The sequence below is a fragment of the Pleurodeles waltl genome, chromosome 4_1, assembly GCF_031143425.1.
Source record: "Pleurodeles waltl isolate 20211129_DDA chromosome 4_1, aPleWal1.hap1.20221129, whole genome shotgun sequence".
NCBI lineage: Eukaryota > Metazoa > Chordata > Amphibia > Caudata > Salamandridae > Pleurodeles > Pleurodeles waltl.
Window position 1 is genome coordinate 537,870,561 of NC_090442.1, and position 19,657 is coordinate 537,890,217.

The 19,657-nt window shown below is 41.1% G+C and overlaps 1 protein-coding gene across 3 annotated transcripts in view; it reads left to right on the forward strand.

Moving 5' to 3' along the window:
* Positions 1 to 19,657, forward strand: part of CTTNBP2 (cortactin binding protein 2) — a 670,870-nt gene that overhangs the window by 372,799 nt on the left and 278,414 nt on the right. For all 3 annotated transcript variants that reach the window (XM_069228906.1, XM_069228905.1, XM_069228907.1), the window contains 2 exons: positions 3,437 to 3,523; positions 3,610 to 3,709. In XM_069228906.1, the coding sequence (XP_069085007.1) occupies positions 3,437 to 3,523; positions 3,610 to 3,709 (187 nt within the window). The remainder of the gene's footprint in view (positions 1 to 3,436; positions 3,524 to 3,609; positions 3,710 to 19,657) is intronic.

Below are 19,657 nucleotides of genomic sequence, written 5' to 3' on the forward strand. Positions count from 1 at the left end.
AGATGGGACAATTACCCCGATCCACACCCTGGGGGAGGAGGGGACAGAAAGCCTACTAGATGCCAGGGAATTAAAACAAAAAATAATAATAATGGGGTGATGGCTACCAACTAGTATGGGCCTGGTTATTCCCCCACCCCAACTGAAGGGGGTAGCAGTCTTTCAGCTCTCCCCCACACACTAAAACATCTTATCCCATGGCAAGCAAGAGGACATTTGATTATTTTGGGTTTTCGTTTTACATTTGGGCCATAAGAGCTTGGCTAACTCTCATAATCGTCCCACTTGGAATGGTGAGGGCTGCACTTTATGGACTTTGGAAATCTGCCATGTAGAAAAATCCACAAGACCTAGACACATCTGAAACCTAAACATCTGGGTGATTCCAGGGTGGTGTGCTTCACAGGCACCCCGCACCATTTTCTTACCCACAATGCCCTGCAAACCTCCAACTTTGCTGGAAATCACACATTTTTCCCACATTTTTGTGATGGAACCTTCAGGAATCTACAAACTTCCTACCACCCAGCATTGTCTCCTCTATACTGATAAAAATTCAGCTTCACTTATCAGCCTAAAAGTGTTTTTCTTTTATCAAACTGCCCTTTTGGACCCGCTTTGGTTCCCCCTCAGTTTCAACATGTTTTTGGCTCTTCCCTGTCACAACCACTTGGCACACCTACACAAGTGAGGTACCATTTTTATCGGGAGACTTGAGGGGAACGCTGGGTGGAAGGAAATGTGTGGCTCCTCTCAGATTCCAGAACTTTCTGTCACCGAAATGGGAGGAAAAAGTGTTTTTGTTGGCCAAATTTTGAGGTTTGCAAAGGATTCTGGGTAACAGAACCTGGTGAGAGCCCCACAAGTCACCCCATCTTGGATTCCCATAGGTGTCTAGTTTTCAAAAATAAACTGGTTTGGTAGGTTTTCCTAGGTGCTGGCTGAGATAGAGGCCAACATCCACAGCTAGGCACTTTGCAAAAAACAGGTCTGTTTTCTTTGGGAAAATGTGATGTGTCCACGTTGTGTTTTGGGGCATATCCTGTCACGGGCGCTAGGCCTACACACACAAGTGAGGTACCATTTTTATCGGGAGACTCAGGGAAACGTTGGGTGAATGGAAATGTGTGGCTCCTTTCAGATTCCAGAACTTTCTGTTACCGAAATGTGCGGAAAAAGTTTTTTTTGGGCCAAATTTTGAGGTTTGCAAAGGATTCTGGGTAACAGAACCTGGTGAGAGCCCCACAAGTCACCCCATCTTGGATTCCTCTAGGTGTCTAGTTTTCAAAAATACACAGGTCTGGTAGGTTTCCCTAGATGCCGGCTGAGCTAGATGCAAAAATCTACAGCTAGGCACTTTGCAAGAAACACATCAGATTTCAGTGTAAAAATGTGATGTGTCCATGTTGCGTTTCCTGTCGCAAGCATTAGGCCTACCCACGCAAGTGAGGTACCATTTTTATCGGGAGACTTGGGGGAACACAGAATAGCAAAACAAGTGTTATTGCCCCTTGTCTTTCTCTACATTTTTTCCTTCCAAATGTAAGACAGTGTGTAAAACAGACGTCTATTTGAGAAATGCCCTGTAATTCACATGCTAGTATGGGCACCCCGGAATTCAGAGGTGTGCAAATAACTACTGCTTCTCAACACCTTATCTTGTGCCCATTTTGGAAATACAAAGGTTTTCTGATACCTATTTCTCACGTTTTATATTTCACCAAATTAATTGCTGTGTGCCCGGTATACAATGAAAACCTGTTGCAAGGTGCAACTCCTTTATTGGCTCTGAGTACCTAGAGTTCTTGATGAACCTAGAAGCCCTATATATCTACGCAACCAGAAGCGTCCAGCAGATGTAACGGTATATTGCTTTTGAAAATCTGACATTGCAGGAAAAAGTTAGAGTAAAACGTGGAGAAAATTGGCTGTTTTTTCACCTCAATTTCAATTTTTTTTTATTTCAGCTGTTATTTTCTATAGGAAACCCTTGTAGGATCTACACAAATGACCCCTTGCTGAATTCAGAATTTTGCCTACTTTTCAGAAATGTTTAGGTGTCTGGGATCCAGCATTCGTTTCACACCATTTCTGTCACTAACTGGAAGGGAGCTGAAAGCACAAATAAAAGTAAAAATGGGGTATGCCCCAGTAAAATGCCAAAATTGTGTTAAAAAATGGGGTTTTGTGATTCAAGTCTGCCTGTTCCTGAAAGCTGGGAAGATGGTGATTTTAGTACTGCAAACCTTTTGTTGATGCCATTTTCAGGGAAAAAGACCACAAGCCTTCTGCAGCCCTTTTTCCCATTTTTTTTTTTTTTAAACGACATTTTTGCAGTATTTTGGCTAATTTCTTGGTCTCCTTCAGGGGAACCCACAAAGTCTGGGTACCTCTAGAATCCCTAGGATGTTGGAAAAAAGGACACAAATTTGGCATGGGTAGCTTATGTGGAGAAAAAGTTATGAGGGCCTAAGCACGAACTGCCCCAAATAGCCAAAAAAAGGCTCGGCACAGGAGGGGAAAAGGCCTGGCAGTGAAGGGGTTAAGAAATACCAAAAAGGTATAACATTTTAAAAGATTTAAATCAATTGCATTATTTTAGAGACCCTTATGGGAAATTTCACTGATAGTTTGGATGTTTGGACTAAAAACTGAAATTTCAGTCTTTATCTCGACTATCCAGGTTGTGCTTCATGTTTTAATGTGCTTGGACTTGCATATTTTTTATAGTTTCACATTTGTTTGACTTTAATTTTTTAGGACTAGCCTAGTGACAGCCTTGGTTACCTTGCCAGCCTCATGTGCAACAAAAATCATAATAAAAATACATATCCAGCTGGGCTTTTAACCAGCCATTTTCATTCCTTGGTCTTTTTACCTGTCATTCATGTTTTGTTTATACTCACCACAACACACAGCATGGGGCAGTGGTTCAGCCCACTTCAGCCTGACTGTCTTGTACTTGGGTTGACAACGTTTTGCATGATCACATGTATGCATTAACTTGCAAAATAACGTGCCAGGACTGGTAGGCCTGGGGTGCTTGGTCACCACTTTAACTTTTACCTTTTACCTTTCTAAAACATTGCATGTTTAAAAAAATAGCAATGACAAAAACATGGTAGGATTGTCATGGCCAGTTTTATTGGCTTTTGTTAATGCTTGCCTTTTGGGATCCATTGAAAGCACATGTAATGTCCATTCTTTCTCTGACAGAAATGTTGTAATGAAGCATCTTGTTTCTTCTCTTCCTCGTATTTCTACCTCATGAAGATCTGTGAGGCTTAAATTGCGAAGCAATGTGACATATTAAAGTCAATAACGCCAATAAGGTGTAAAGAGCTGGAATTCTGTAATGATGTACACTACATAATGTGTTTTGGCTTTTTAAATTCTATCGTATTTTTTTATAACTATTCTTTTATTTGACTATTAGGTGGAGCAGTACCATAATGTCATATTTCACGGGCCAGAAGAAAGCTTGCAAGACTACATTGCACATCAGATTGCTCTGTGCATTAAGGTAATGATGCATGCACATGAAACATATGCCTTTGGTATGTAGCACTGCAAAGAGATGATCACTGAAGTCCTCTATTTTTAACACAGCACAAGCATGAGTCATTGGGTTTCTGCTGTGAAGTAGTTAAAGTGCAATTGGATGCGGAGTTCTCCAAGGAGCAGCTTGTGGAATTATTCATCAGTCGTGGTAAGGAAATTCCCGTCTATATGATATTAATAAGGAGTCAGCAGAATGTCTGATGATGGATTAAAAAGACAAATCCGTATGTACCGTGTGTCTCCATGTATACGTTTTAATAATAATCTGGTAATTTAATTGAACTGCTAAGTGACATAGAGAAGCTGCAGCAAGTTACATTTGCAAGAAATCTACTGAGTTTTCATACTTTTACAAAATAATTGATTAAAACTACTTTAATCTCAACGTTAAGTAGGCACTCCTTCTCCATGATCACCTTGTATTTTCTCGTGCGGTAAAAAGTGCCGACTTTGGCAAATACTTTTAAAGAATACCTGTGAGTATTATCAATTTGTTAAAAACATTAGGTGAGGTTTTCTAGTGTGTCCTTGTTGGCCAGACCACAATGTATGACGTTAAGTCTTATATACCATTAAAGGCAGGATGCATAAAACCCAAAAAGAGGGACTAAGAGTAGGCCCGGGTGATCTTAAATTCTGCGTTTCAGGTGATTTGTGTGGACATGTGGGTGGGGCAGGGAACAGTGTAACTTTGTAAAGAATCGACTGGCAAGTTCAAGTTTTTATCTGAGAGACAATGGAAAATGTTTATATTTGTGACAGCAGCCACACGGTGCACATGTTACACATCTGATAACTATAGTGATGGGGCAGGTAGCAGCATTTTTGAGGGCTTACTGTTGTAAAAATATGCAGATTTCTGTCGAGGATAAAAAGAAATGTGTTGTTTTTGATAGTTTTATTTACTGGCCAAACTTTTTTGTCAACTGTGCTTTGGAAGACCTTTTCAGAGTGAAGGCCTGATGTACCACACCATTTTGTAGTCGCAAACGCTGTAATGTGCGAAATCAAAGGGTTTGCGAACACTAAATGGTTTTTGGCGAAGTATTAATCCAGTTATATGAGTTGGGAACACCTTTCGGACTCGGAAAAAGTATTGTACGAATCTCCATGAATCATAATTCTCTCCCAAATTTAGATTTGTAATGATAACATTCAATGATTTGCAATAGAGTTGCGGTCCTAAATAATTGAACATTTAACTCAAAGAAGATGGTAACTAATGCATAGAGAGGAAGATGTTCCTCTGACGGTCATGTTTGGGGACTTCAAGGGAGCAGAGAGAGGTCCAGCGTACCAAAGGATGCTCCCAAGATGTCTTCCCTATGCATATCTATTTACATCATTATTTTTTCAAAAGCAGCACCTGTTCCTTAAAGAGCACAGGTTGTTTAAAAAATATATATTTGGGAATACGAATGGAGGGATAGAATCTATTGTCCCTCGCAGGCTCCACCCCTGAGTTCACAAGCAAATGCAGGAGTGCGCAAATGTCGTTCTTACTGATTAATGTTCATTAGCCAGCCTCCTGCACATTGAAAATATGCAGCGTAGCCGGTTACTACATCTCCACTGCTAACAGGTTGATGTGCGATTTGCACATCTCTGGTTTGTGGACAGGGATAGCATATCACGCCCCACATTATTTTTCATGCTTGTTTTCCCACTGTTTGCTCGGCATGACTTCTTAATCTTGCTTCTGGGACTCTTATTCTTGAAAGGGAGAAAACCGCTAACAGGTCAAACAAATTACAAATATTCGAATGCCATGAACTCCCCTCCGATGTAGGCCCCGCTCACCACATCCTCACCCGCTCTTCCTTTTGGCATATTGCTTCACCTCAGTAATGTTCTCTGTTTGCTGAGGCGTGTAAGGATCGGGTGGGGTAAACCTTTTTGCAATATTCTGTGGTGTGCTGATATATGCAGGAATGTGCCTGTGTTGCTGCCCACTCCGTACAGAGCATACTAGGCAACTTCAGTACCTGCATTTGAGACCCTACCGTGTGTTTAAGTATCATCTTCATCATCATCAGTGCATACCTAGTGTTAAAAATCCTTTGGCAACCAAGTGCTAGAACCCAAAGAGAGGAGGGTAATATGGAAATCAGAATAGGAGTGATCTAACCAGTTTCCTATATGGAGTTACAAAGCTGTCTGACATGTCACCTCCATTTTTTCCGTATACAAGAACACTGTGTGAAGACTTACATAAAGAAAATAGATTCTAGATGTGGCTTATTATGAAGATCTGGTTACCTAACTTTGCTTTATAGGTCAGTCAGTTCTTTAAATTTGGCTCTGACAACGAACGACTGCTTGAAATCTCTGAACATTGGGAAGATCGGATATTTTCTATGCACCTTTGACACAGATTATGTGGGAGTGTTGTAGCATAGTTAATTTTTGAATTTGTCTCTTGGACCCTCGAGAGAGGAAGCTATTGCAAAAATCTAATTTGAAGCAATTAATGTTCCCCAATGGTTGCACTGTTTTTCAGCATTAACAGAACAGATTATGATTTTTCAATAATAGTTTGATAAATCGAAATCTTCATATATACGTGATGCTTTGTAGATATACGTGGGTCTCTGCTGGACCCTATTTTTTTCATGTGCTAAGACCCAGGCAGAGATAGACATACCAATCATAATCTGTTTAAACACTCCCCAATTGCAACTATTGAGCAGCACAATTTCGCTTTTCACTTAATCAAGCTTAAACACTTGTAATTCGCTCACGCCTGCATAGCCAAAGCGGACTATAGATGAAAGTAAGATGCGTCTCGTGGTGAATGGCTGAGAAGGGGAGAAGCTGCCGCTGTTGTTGGTTTCTACACCTGTTTTCTCGTAGTTGAGCTAGTTTTCATTATATTGTTTCTGAGGAATGTCGACCTAGACTGGCAGATTTATAGGTAAATGCTGCCTAGAGAATGTGTCACTATGCTTCTGACAAGTTGGTTCTAATGCACATTGCACTAACACCCAGTGTGCAAGGTTACCTTACCGGCTTCTTAGGGTCGAGTCTGCACTAGCATGCGCTTGCGCATGTGTATCGCTTGTGAGACGCTGTATTAGTTAGAAAAGGGCTCGGAGCCCCGTCCATGTCACGTCAGTGTCTTTCATTGGTTTGTGGGCTTGCCTTTTAAAATCTGCTTGCTTTCATTAGTGGAAGGCATGCATGCATCATGGCTTTTCCGGTGGTTAGCCCTCCTCGAGTGCAGGAATCAAGTACTGAAAACATACGAGGCTCGCTGTTTTCCGTCCGGTTTGTGGACTACTTTTTCTCTTTTTTCGCAGCGTGATCTCACTTGGCAGAAGTCGAGCGCTTTGCATGACATCGACCCTGTTACATAGTTAATTGCACTTTTGCCGGTTTCATAGATAATTGCACTTTTTCCCATAGGTTTTACTACGAGTGAACCTTAGCATTGAGATCGCACTCTTTTTTTTCCATTTAATGAGGCAAGAAAAGTCCGGTTGGGAGTTTACAACTGCTAATAGCTCTAGCTCGGAGAAATGCGAGACCCGTTGCATTGCAAATGCTTGTTATATAATGTATGTTGGACCACCTGTTGAATACTTGATAAATTATTGCTTGGAACGCTGGCCTTCATGATACGCTCTCCGAATTGTTATATATTGTCTACAATAAAGACATGTTTTAAAAAAAGGAAAAAGCAGCTCTTATAGATCAGTATATGAAAAATAATGTGTTTGTCAAAATAGAATGGTACCAACATGTTCAGAAAAAGCTTGGTGCAGCATCTGAACATTAACATTAAAACAGTGTGCAGAAGAAAGAGCCCAAATGATCAGGATAAGTTATTACAACAATGTTTAACTCAAAATTTCTTCTAACAACTCTGGATTTCCGATTTAATAAAAAAAAGAAGAGAACTATAATTTCACTCCATTTGACTCTGCAACCACCTCCTTGATCACAGACAGCACGAAGGAAGTGGAGACTGCTACAATAGCTGTATTAATGAAAGGTTTTTAATGCAGGTTCTGCATTTGAATTCACCACGTAGAGGCATGCCCCCCATTTCTGTACTTAGGAATTCATTAGCTCGTTACATATTTTCTACCAAATGATGTGAATTTGAACATGATTGTTTCACGCTCAGCAATTTTTCTCCATGGGTCTTCGTTCAGTAACTTTGGTCTTTCCGATCTGTTTTGTGACTGTTCTTCACATTTATCTTCTTCTTGCATTAAGTTGGGTAGCTTATACCTCAGCATCCCACTTCAAGCCATGTGAGTCATGCCTTAGGCCATTTTCAGCAGTTGATCTCCATAAGGTCTGTTTCATGCTCTTTTGAACCACTGAGATGAGCCCAGCTCTGTCCTGGTGCACAGGATTCTAAAATACATTTTATCAAGAAGTCAAACCAGTCTCTGGGTGTGCTACTGCTGGTCCTTTGCACCTGGACATTGAGACTGTTATGATCAGGGTTCCAGGTTTTCTCTAGTTTTGCTACTCATGTGATCAGTCTCTGTTACAGTCTATAGAATAGCCCCTCTCCCTAACCCTATGGTTGAGCTTGGTTCTGGCACTGTGCAAGTGTGCGTTGAGAACTGGAGTGCCATCTAGTCATCAAGCAGAGTCTCCAGGAGAAGAGGAAGCACAAGGAGCTCCCTTAGTGTTGGGATGCATCCGTGGCCCACTGCAAAACAAAACAAGGTATAAGAAAAAGCAAGAAACAGAGAGCACTGACCTGAGCCAAAGTAGTCCCTTCAAATTCACCATTACATTAACCATGCTGGGAGGTCACCCCAACACCAGAGGCACACCAAGTCAAGGCGTGGGCAAGTTCACCCGTACTCTATTGACCTACATCCATGAGGGGCCGGACTTTACCCAGGTCCCCCAGTGCAGCGCAGCTGTTAGTTCACCCAGTGTCCTTTCTGGTATAGGTGGTTCATATCCACAGAACACAGTGTTCTGTGGATTGTTCCTCCCTTTGAGAATGTGGGTCTGTGGAAGACAGATAAAATTAATCTTCCCAATGAGACCAGAAGCAGAGGGGTCATTAGTTATATACCCTTTCCAATCCATTTGGATCGAGTTGTTCTATCTACCGCCACATTCATCTCAAGACTCTACTCAGCCTCCTTCCTGGCTATTCTTCATATGAAGTTTAGGCCAGAGAAACCTGTGAGACCTTTCTCCCTCCAGTCTTGGTAAAGGTTCTCCATCAATTAGTGTAACTTGCATTGACCCCAGTGTATCCCCTGCAGTCCTGCTGTGGCTCGAGAGGCCCTAGGAAGGCACATGATCCAGCTGGCTTCACTGTCCCAAGTTCTGGTGCCATTCTCCAGCATTGGTCCCTGCATCAACTAAACATTCTTAGTATAATGTAACCAAAAAATTGATATTATAAATTACTGTAAATTTATTACTCAACTGATTTATTTAAATAATAAATAAATTAGTTGAGTAATAAATTCTATATTATAGAATTTATTTGAATATAAAGAAACACCATATTAATAGGTATAATGATTAAAAATTAAACACATTTTGGATTTATTAAATCAACATATATGTTTGTAAAATGTTCATAAATAAACAAAAAATAAATAATATCCCCGGAACATAGCAGTTTCCATGCCCTCAGCAGCACGGGATGGGAAACCTGTGTTTGCTCTTGCTTGGCTGGAGTATTTTTAAATCTCCCCCAAACGCGAACAAACACCAAGTCCACCCCCAGCGGGCCAGAATTTCAAAAAGATTTCTGGCCCACTGGGAGCAGACTTTTCATTTGTTTTCCTGCCAGCACTTAAGCAGGCAGGTAAACCGATGAAAATATTGTTTGCACCTGCAGGGAGCAGCATCAGAAGCTGCTCCCTGTGGGCAGGAGCAATGATCGCTCCCACTGTATGCAGTGAGCTGGCTGGAGGCACAGCCGCAAGACGCAGAGAGTTTAGAGATCCACTACAATATGGAAAAGCTCTTTAGGCAAGTTTGGGGTAGATGTAATGGGCTATGCTTTCTTTACCTCTTGTAGTTTACTTTTATAGGTATACATCCGCTTGATAAAAAGGCACATGGAACCTGGGTAAATAGTGTCTCCCAAATATACATACACATAATTGCAGAATTTTTTGTTCAGTGGAAACTCATCTATTATTTGCTCACGTCTTCTATCGAGCTGTTTTTCCGGAGTGACATAGGGGTAAATTCATCTAGAACAGCAGTGATTCCTTTATTGAGATGACTAAGTAGACCAATCATGTTGCTTTCAGTAGTGGTATCTTTATCTGTGGATAGCATCTTCTTTTTTGCTGGGCCTGCTTTGAGGGTGCTGAATATTCTTCAGTTTTGCTTGAAACTCTGGAGAACCAGTCCTTTTGAAATTTTGTCATCTGTGCCAGGGATAAGAAAAGGTTCATGCTCTACCTTGGCAAGGAATCTGCTGAACAGAAGTTGCCGATGTCTAGGAACCTCATAGCCACAGCTACCGGGACCAGGAACTCTGATCTGGCTATGCATCAGTAGCTGAGACTTGAGACTGGACTTGAAGTTGAAGACCCACATAAATGTAGTTAATCCCCCCTTCAATGGAAATAACTTGTTTGATTCTTCATGGGCAAGGTTCTCCAACAGTATAAGGCATAAATGGTCAAAGCCAAATTTTTGATTGGCGTCCATGCAGTATCGCTCAGGCATTTCCCTCTCCTTTACTCAATGGATGCTTTCCAGTCTTTGCGGGTGTAGAAGTTCTTTTGATGGAAGTCTTGTGCTCTGAACTTTCACTTCCCCAAGGAGCAAGCAGACAAAGAGGGGACACTTCAAGGGAAAAATCAAGCCTAATACTTAAGCCTCAGTGGAGGCCATTAACTTCCTAGTGAATTCTGTCTACTAGCCATCGAAATCACTACTGTCTTAGAAGGCCCTCTCCACCATGGTTGCAAGTAAGGCTGTCCCTATATCAATAAATGTGGATCCAGATTCCCAATGATGCATGGGTCTTAAAAATGGGCTTTCTCTACAGCTGTCTTGGAACGAGAACCATGGCATCTCTACCCCCAATCAGCTCACCATTAAGTCGGACAGGAGATAAAGAGGTTACTACTTTTATAGGTAATTGCACCTTACGATCCCCAGAAAGGAAACAGCAATGTTTTTCCCACTGCTGCTTTGAAAGAGAAATACCACCTTATTCAAGAGGTGTCCAAGGTGGATGGAAAGTATTTTTTAGCCCTACACTATGGTCCTCATACAAGCTGGTGGTTTGAGTGAAATAACCTCAATGATTTTTTATCCCCATAAGATGTGGGTCCATTGAGATAATTCTGGACTACAGCTTGGCAAAGATCTTCCTTGCTCCAGAGTAATATTCATGAGTTACACAGTGCGGCACTCTTTCACCAACAAAATGTGATAATCTAGTGGTTTTAAATTCCGGGGCTTCAAGTACAACTGCATAGACGTAGGGCTCCATTACAAACTACATGGCAAGCTGTAAGAAGACCAGTTGAATCTCACATTGGTTCATCCATCCCTGATTTTGATTTTGAGTTGGTGGGAACATACTGTCAAACTGGTCAAGATGCCCTTCCATCTCTTCAGTTTGTAGTACATTGTCACTGCTACTTAAAAATTGGTCTGGGGACACTTTGTGGGGCATTCTTGTCCTTGTCTTTTGGGATAAATCAGAAAAGTCCTTATCCATAAACCTTTTGGAGCTGCAGACATTTCTTCTTAGTAGTGAAGCTTTTCCATATAGAGTTGCGATCAGGATGTGGTGGTACACACAGACAACACCACAGACCACATCTATATCAGTAAAAACTGAACACTCACCTACCTAGTGGCACTTGCTTGCAGTGGCTCTAAGGAGTAGATGCTGCATCAGTGCAGGTAGCTCCTGTTGTCCTTCTTTAAGTGAATTGGCATCGCCATCTCAGACCACCTATGCATGCATCTCTACTCATTGTACAAGTGAGAATATTTCCAGAGAGTCCCATTTTTGAGCCCTTGGGTTATCTAGCTACCGATGCCTTACTAAGTCAGCTCACCTCCGTGAGTTTGCTTCTTTAGATGGGTAGTTAGTAGATACCTACAGGGGGGGCCCTGATAGTGGATGAGGGTACATCTGTATTTTTCACTCAAGCCTCTCTTATTAGAAGAACCCTTTACAAGATCAAGGAATACTGAAAGTGCACTGTGGTCCTGGTGCTTGAGTCTTGCTGAAGATTTAGTATATTTCTCATCCTCTATTATTTGCCATTACTGTCTTTAATCTAGTGCCTATATATGGGTTCCTCTTCATGTTCTAAAATTGCTCTCTTCTGGATGGCAGGCAGGATAAGGTGTATAATCTGCTACTCATCACAAGACACCCTCATTAGCTTTCTCTCCTTTTCATGCTTATGCACAGTGACAGAGCATCATCTTGGTCCGTCATTCACAAAATTAAAATGTTTCCCATTTAGACCACACTAAAATTCAACATTCTTCCTCCTGAGCACATCCCTACGTGGTGTAGCTTACTACCTGACTGCTAAGAAAAAGGAGGAAAGAGGCAGAGAAGGAGGAAAGTGCCGAAGCAAAGGCACCCAAAAACAGCACACAGAAAGGGAAGGAGGAGAGGAGAAAAGAGAAGAGGCAGAGGGCAGCCCAGCAGAATAGCAGTGCTCTCTCACTGGACACCAGGGATGAGGTGCAGGCAGAAGTCTGCCGGTGGAGGAGGGCCTCGAACTTCTGACTGAGGTCAGAGTTCGAGTCAGAAAGGGCTTCCACTTGCAGGTGGAGCTATGCGGAGGCAGAGCACTTCACTGACCAGTTATTGTACTGTATGTATAACAAAACTAAAAAACATTTATTAGAGACAAAAATGTGTATAGTTTCAGAACACATAAATTGATGTTTGGCGATAAATGGTTTATTTTCCAAAATGTATTGAAACTGCTATACAAGTTGGAAAAATGCATTACTTATATTATGACCTTGGTGACGGGGGGATTTCAGCTATGGCTTTTATTACCCATGCAGAGGTATTCCAAATCGATAATGCTTTTTTACTTTACTGCGAGCCTACCTAATGCACCATTTTGATCACTGTTGATAATCTTTGATTGGGTGATCACTATTGCATCACTATTATCAGTAGCTCTGGATGATTTTCACTGAACCTAAGTAGCTCTTATTACAGAAAAGGTTGAACCCTGAGTTAAGATATGTAACCGGATCTAAAATGGGTGAAAATGTCTGAGCGGTTATGTGGACTAAATACCAAAGCATCCCTCTTTGTGACAGGTTTGTGAACACTAGCTCAAAATGTTGTCATCTAGCCTATTAACAAGCTGCTCCTAAATAGATGAATCTCTCAATTTATGTAAAAAAAGAACTTGATAAAAAATAGTTCAATGCGGTCAGTGCATGCCACAGAAAACTGCAGGTCACGTTTCAAGTTCAGCACATAAACTGATATCTGACACTTTAAAATAGGTGTCATCATTATGGAAGTAACCTGTACTCAATGTATCCACTTGAAATTGCTATAATGCTGAATCACCCCTCTTCCTAATTCATGCCATTGACCTCTTGTTTAATATTACTTAGAACATTAACCTCCAAAGGATAACCAGGATAGTCACCCTTACTCAGATTCCTCCTACCTTTGTGATTCAGTGTTACAGTATCTCAACCCTATAGTGCTCGCCTGATCCACTTAGTAAGAATAAAACATTCAGTCATCACTCCATGTATTAACCCCTTGGGTGCGGGCGTCGGCCACTGGCTGACGCCCGCACTACCTCCCTGGTGCGGGTCACGACCAGTGGGCGACACCAGGGAGGGGGGGGGGCACCCGAGGATTATTTTTTTTTTAAAACCCCGGGAGACGTCACTTTGTTGATTTCCCCATCGGAGCAGGAGGAAAACAGCCCCTAACGGCCTTCCCCACGTTCGGGAAGGCCTCGTAAGAAAGGGGAGGCTCTCCTCTTTCTTACGAGGCCTTCCTGAAAGTGTTTCCTGGCCCCCGATCGCAGCACAGCTGCGATTGGGGGCCAGGAAACACCACTAGACACCAGGGATTTCACTTGAGGGGGTTGGCCCCCTCGGAAAATACCCCCCCCCCCACCCCGGGGGAATATTTAAAAAAAAAAAAAAAGCTAGGTGTCCCCTGGGGGCTACATTTTATTTTAATTTTTTTTACAAAAATAAAAAAATTAAAATTAAAAGAAATGGACAGGGGGTCGCCCGTGGGCAGGGCGACCCCCTGTGGGGGCAATATTTTGGCCCCCAAGGAAACCATACAACTACTAAAAATATATATAGATCTATATATATATAGATCTATATATATATATATATATAGTTCTCTATATATATATATATATATATATATATATCTATCTATATATATAGATAAATCTATATATATAAATATATAGGCGTTTCTCTCTCTGCACCTGAACGCCAATGGTGCTAGAATAGGACGCGCGCTGCCACGTCTTTACATCGAACACAACACCTTAAAATATCATTAAGGCTTCCAGCACTCCACGATGGTTAAACCGAAGGTTTATTTAAACAATACAGGAACGCGTTTCGGCGTAGCCGCCTTTATATATATATATATATATATATATATTTCAAAAGAAGGGAATTTCTCTTTCACTTTGTCAAGAGAAAAGAACCGCACTTTCCAAATAAGAAAAACAAACTGGTTACAGCAACCCGGTTTTTGGAAATGCAGTAGCTGTAAGGCATGTAAAATTGGTGTGAACAAGAAAGAGTACTCTACAAATACTGGCATGGAAAGAGTGATACGCAAACATTTGAATTGTAAAAGTCGTTTTACAGTATATGTGATTGAGTGCCCTTGTGGGCTGAAATATATTGGCAGTACTATATGTGAAACTAAAAAGCAAATTTTAGAACACATTCGAGCAACTATCAATACAGATAGGAGCTATGCAACGGCGAGACACATGGAACAAAAACATGATAGCAAGTGGGAACTCATGACATTTTATGCAATTGATCAGGTACCAAAACTGGAGCGCGGTGGTGATAGAGAAAAGAAATTACGCCAGCTGGAATCCAGATATATACTGGATATCCGATCTCTCACTCCGTTAGGTTTAAACCAGGATGAAGAGTTATTTGTACACTTATAAGGGTTAAAAAGTTTGCCATTTAGCTAACTGAATTTCATCATTTTTAAGATGCTTCTCCTTTGGGGGTTTGTTTTGGCCTATATGTTAGTAAAGAGAAAAGAGAAAAAAATATTTTTCCATTTTTTTATTTCTGAGGGAAGAATTATAGGCTTTTGCTTCACCCTTCACTTTCCCTTCACTTTCCCACCCGTCATACTCTCCTCCTCTCCCTCTCCCCCTCCCCTTGTTCTTTCTTTCACACCTCCTATCTCTGTCTTTCTTAGTTATTATTATGATGGACATATATATATTTTTGGTGCCCAAAATAGAAATTTATTGCAGTAATAACATCAAAATATACTGACATCAGAGGTGTAGGATTAAGTGTGGGCCATTGTTAAAATAGATTTTTGGGGATTGTGCTATTATAGGCAAGAAATGAATATGATCCTTATTCTATTAATTAAAAATTAATGAGGCGCCATGCAGTATGTTAAAACACCTCTAGAACTGCTCTAATATTATTTTTCAATCAATTCAAGAAACAAAATTTAAAATAATACATGTTAAAATAATTTAATTTATTTGAGGAGATGTTATAAACTACATCTACCAGAAGACATAGCAAATGGGAAATTTAGGAGACAAACATCTCGGATTTTTGTAACAATATTATTGTTGGTTGAAGAACATTAGTAAAAAAAGTTTTTGTTTTGTCTTGCTAAAGTGTATATATTTTGTGATGTTAAGGAGCATTTTTTGATTTTTTGATGTTTGGGTGCAATTTTAGTAGTATTTTTTCTGTTGAGTCTAGGTAGTTTATTTAAAGCGCTAAATGAGTACACAGGAAACACCTGTGAACAAGGTCCGGTGTGACCGAAACGCGTCAGGGGATTCCTGTCTTGTTTGTTTGTAATCCCACGAATGGAATAACAGTTTAATTATTAATTGCACAACGACGGAGTGCGGTTCTTTTCTCTTGACAAAGTGAAAGAGAAATCCCCTTCTTTTGAAATACGGACGTCCTGCCTTCAATCAGCACCACCGGTGAAATAAGTGCGCCACAACACGCTTGTCAGGACAATTCTCCTCTTTTTATATATATATATATATATATATATATATATATATATATATATATATATATATATATATATAGATCTATCTATAGATATATCCATGTAGATAGATATATATAGAGATAGATCTATATATATATATATATATATATATATATCACTTTTGTCAATACATGCGTGGTTTCCCTGGGGCCTGCGATCGGACCCCAGGAAAACCAGACCCACATATAAAAGTGATCTATATATATATATATATATATATATATTTTGCCACCAGTTGTCTTGCAGTTGCAGCTTGCGTCTTCAAAGCAGTGCACATACTTCAACTGACGCATTTCAACTGTAGCTTTTAGGCAGCAATAAAAAAGTCAAGTAAGTATTGTGATTATGTTTCTGCTACAAAAGGATCAGACTTTTGTCTAGTGGCAGTTTTAGTGCCATAAAGAAGCGCAGAAGGTTTATATGCCTACTGCAAAGAGCAAATCTGTATTTTATGTAAATAGCTGAGTACATTAGTAAAGTCATCCATTACCTGCGCTATAATACAAATGAAATGTATGTGCGGGGTGGAGGGCGGCTATGGAGAGATGAAGGGCACTTTTGCTGGGTGGTAATGAGGGAATCCGAGGAGGAGAGAATGGGAGCACCAATAATGATTGTTGGACTGGGCGCAGGAGGTGCTAAAGACTGTGACGAATGGTATGTGACAAGGTGTTTTTTGTGTGTCTTGAAAGAACCTGCTGATTGAGGGAAGAAGTGCAGGTAATGTGGCCTCTACTGTTGCACATATCTCAGACACACCATCGATTTTGTGACTGTCTACGTAGGCTAGTGTTTTAGAGCAAGAGTTTAGCCAATAGCAGAGATCGCTTCTTGATGGATGACTGCTGCCGTCACTCGGGTTATAGAGGACAGCTCTGACATAGGATCAGAGACTGAGACATCAGATACTGAGACAGCATCTGAGGGATAGGACAATGGCGCAGACTCTGGGAGTGATTTTTCAGTCGGAGGAGTCCCATTCGATAACTCCTCTTCCAGTAAATTATGAGGGAGGTGATGAGGACAGTCCTGCTGTCCCTTCGCAAGCACAGTCTGTGCAACGTGGTAATAGTTGGTTAGCCCAACCCAGAGAGCAGGTGAATGCGGCGGCAAGCAGAGAGAGAGAGTGCTCTCTTGGGAGCTCCCCAGTTTAGTTCAGCCCCAAATTCCACTGCCCAAATCGTATTGTGGAGACATCAAAATTATCTATCACAAAACAAACTGGTTTTGTAAGGCAGGCACCTGTGTTTTTGGTCCTGGGTTCGGTGGCCATATAGAGAAACATACTAAACACAAACATTTATGGAAACTAGACATTCGGGGGAGTCCACAGAGGTGTGACTTGTGTGGATTCCCCAAAGTTTTCTTACCCAGAATAACCTGCAAAGCTGAAATGTTGAATAAAAACTCTATTTTTCTCGCATTTCTGTCACACAAACTACAGGAATATGCTGGGATCCACAAAATTCCTACCACGCAGTGATTCCTCACCTGTCCTGATAAAAACACTACCCCACTTGAGTGCCTATACCTAGTGCCTGCGTCAAGAATGGATCACCCCACAGTCACCAGCTTCCTCATGTAAGGACCAACATTGACCATTGTGTGATCTATTCCTGTCGCGGGCACCAGGCCTACCTACACAAGTGAGGTACAGTTTTTATCAGGAGACTTGCGGGGATCGCTGGATGGAAGGACATTTGTGGCTCCTCTCAGATTCCAGAACTTTCTGTCACAGAAATGTGAGGAAAAAGTGTTTTTTTAGCCAGATTTTGAGATTTGCAAAGGATTCTGGGTAACAGAACCTGGTAAGAGCCCCACAAGTCACCCCATCTTGGATTCCCCTAGGTCTCTAGTTTTCAAAAATGCGCAGGTTTGGTAGGTTTCCCTAGGTGCTGGCTGAGCTAGAGGCCATAATCTACAGGTAGGCACTTTGCAAAAAACACCTCTGTTTTCTGTCAAAAAATGGGATGTGTCCACGTTGTGTTTTTGGGGCATTTCCTGTTGCGGGCACTAGGCCTACCCACACAAGTGAGGTATCAGTTTTATCGGGAGACTTGGGGGAACCCTGGGTGGAAAGAAATTTGTGGCTTCTCTCAGATTCCAGAACTTTCTGTCACCGAAATGTGAGGAAAATTTGTTTTTTTTAGCTAAATTGTTAGGTTTGCAAAGGATTCTGGGTAACAGAACCTGGTCAGAACTCCACAAGCCACCCCATCTTGGATTCCCCTAGCTTTAAAAAATGCCAAGGTTTGCTAGGTTTCCCTAGGTGCCGGCTGAGCTAGAGCCCAAAATCTACAGCTAGGCACTTTGCAAAAAACACGTCAGATTTCAATGTAAAAATGTGATGTGTCCATGTTGCATTTCCTGTCGCGAGCATTAGGCCTGCCCACGAAAGTGAGGTACCATTTTTATCGGGTGACTTGGGGAAAAAACAGATTAGCAAAACAAGTGTTATTTCCCGTTGTCTTTCTCTACATTTTGTCCTTCCAAATGTAAGACAGTGTGTAAAAAAGACGTCTATTTGAGAAATGGCCTGTAATTCACATGCTAGTATGGGCACCCCGGAATTCAGAGATGTGCAAATAACCACTGCTTCTCAACACCTTATTTTATGGCCATTTTGGAAATAGAAAGGTTTTCTTGATACCTATTTTTCACTCTTTATATTTCAGCAAATGAATTGCTGTATACCCGTATACAATGAAAACCCATTGCAAGGTGCACCTCATTTATTGGCTCTGGGTACCTAAGGATCTTGATGAACCTACAAGCCCTATATATCCTCGCAACCGGAAGAGTCCAGCACACGTAACGATATATTGCTTTAAAACATCTGACATTGCAGGAAAAAGTTAGAGTAAAACTTGGAGAAAAATGGCTGTTTTTTTTCAGCTCACTTTCAATATTTTTTTATTTTAGCTGTTATTTTCTGTAGGAAAACCTTGTAGGATCTACACAAATGACCCCTTGCTGAATTCAGATTTCTGTCTACTGTTCAGAAATGTTTAGCTTTCTGGGATCCAGCATTGGTTTCACACCCATTCCTGTCACTAACTGGAAGGAGGCTGAAAGCACCAAAAATAGTAAAAATTGGGTTTATCCCAGTAAAATGCCAAAATTGCGTTTGAAAAATGTGGTTTTCTGATTCAAGTCTGCCCGTTCCTGAAAGGTGGGAAGATGCTGATTTTAGCACCAGAAACCCTTTGTTGATGCCATTTTCAGGGAAAAAACCACAAGCCTTCTTCTGCAGCCCTTTTTTCCCATTTGTTTTAAAAAAACGAAATGTTCACTGTATTTTGGCTAATTTCTTGGTCTCCTCCAGGGGAAACAACAAACTCTGGGTACCATTAGAATCCCTAGGATGTTTGAAAAAAAGGAAGCAAATTTGGCGTGGATAGCTTATGTGGACAAAAAGTTCTGAAGGCCTAAGCGCAAACTACCCCAAATAGCCCAAAAAGGGCTCAGCACTGGGGTGGGGGGGTGGGGGTGGGAAGGCCCAGCAGTTAAGAGGTTAAACGCTCTGCCCTGTGGGGTTTATAACCTTTGGCAACAATTCCAAACATTTTCAAAACTAAAACCCATAAATAACTTTACACAGGTGCTAAGCCCTTTTATCTGTACCTCGCATAATACACTGCCTGAAAACAAGAGGCTCATTTTAATTACCTCTACTCGTCGTATTCCCGACTGTGCTAGTCCTGGACAGGGTTCTCATTTGTGTCTGACCTTTGAAAGTCCCACATTGAAAAGTGCTCCAATAACAAAAATTGCCTCCCTCCTTGCAAAAAAAATTAAAAAGTAAATAACATTGTTTTAGCTTTGTGGCACAAAATGTTTCCCGCTTATAATGCTAGGTTG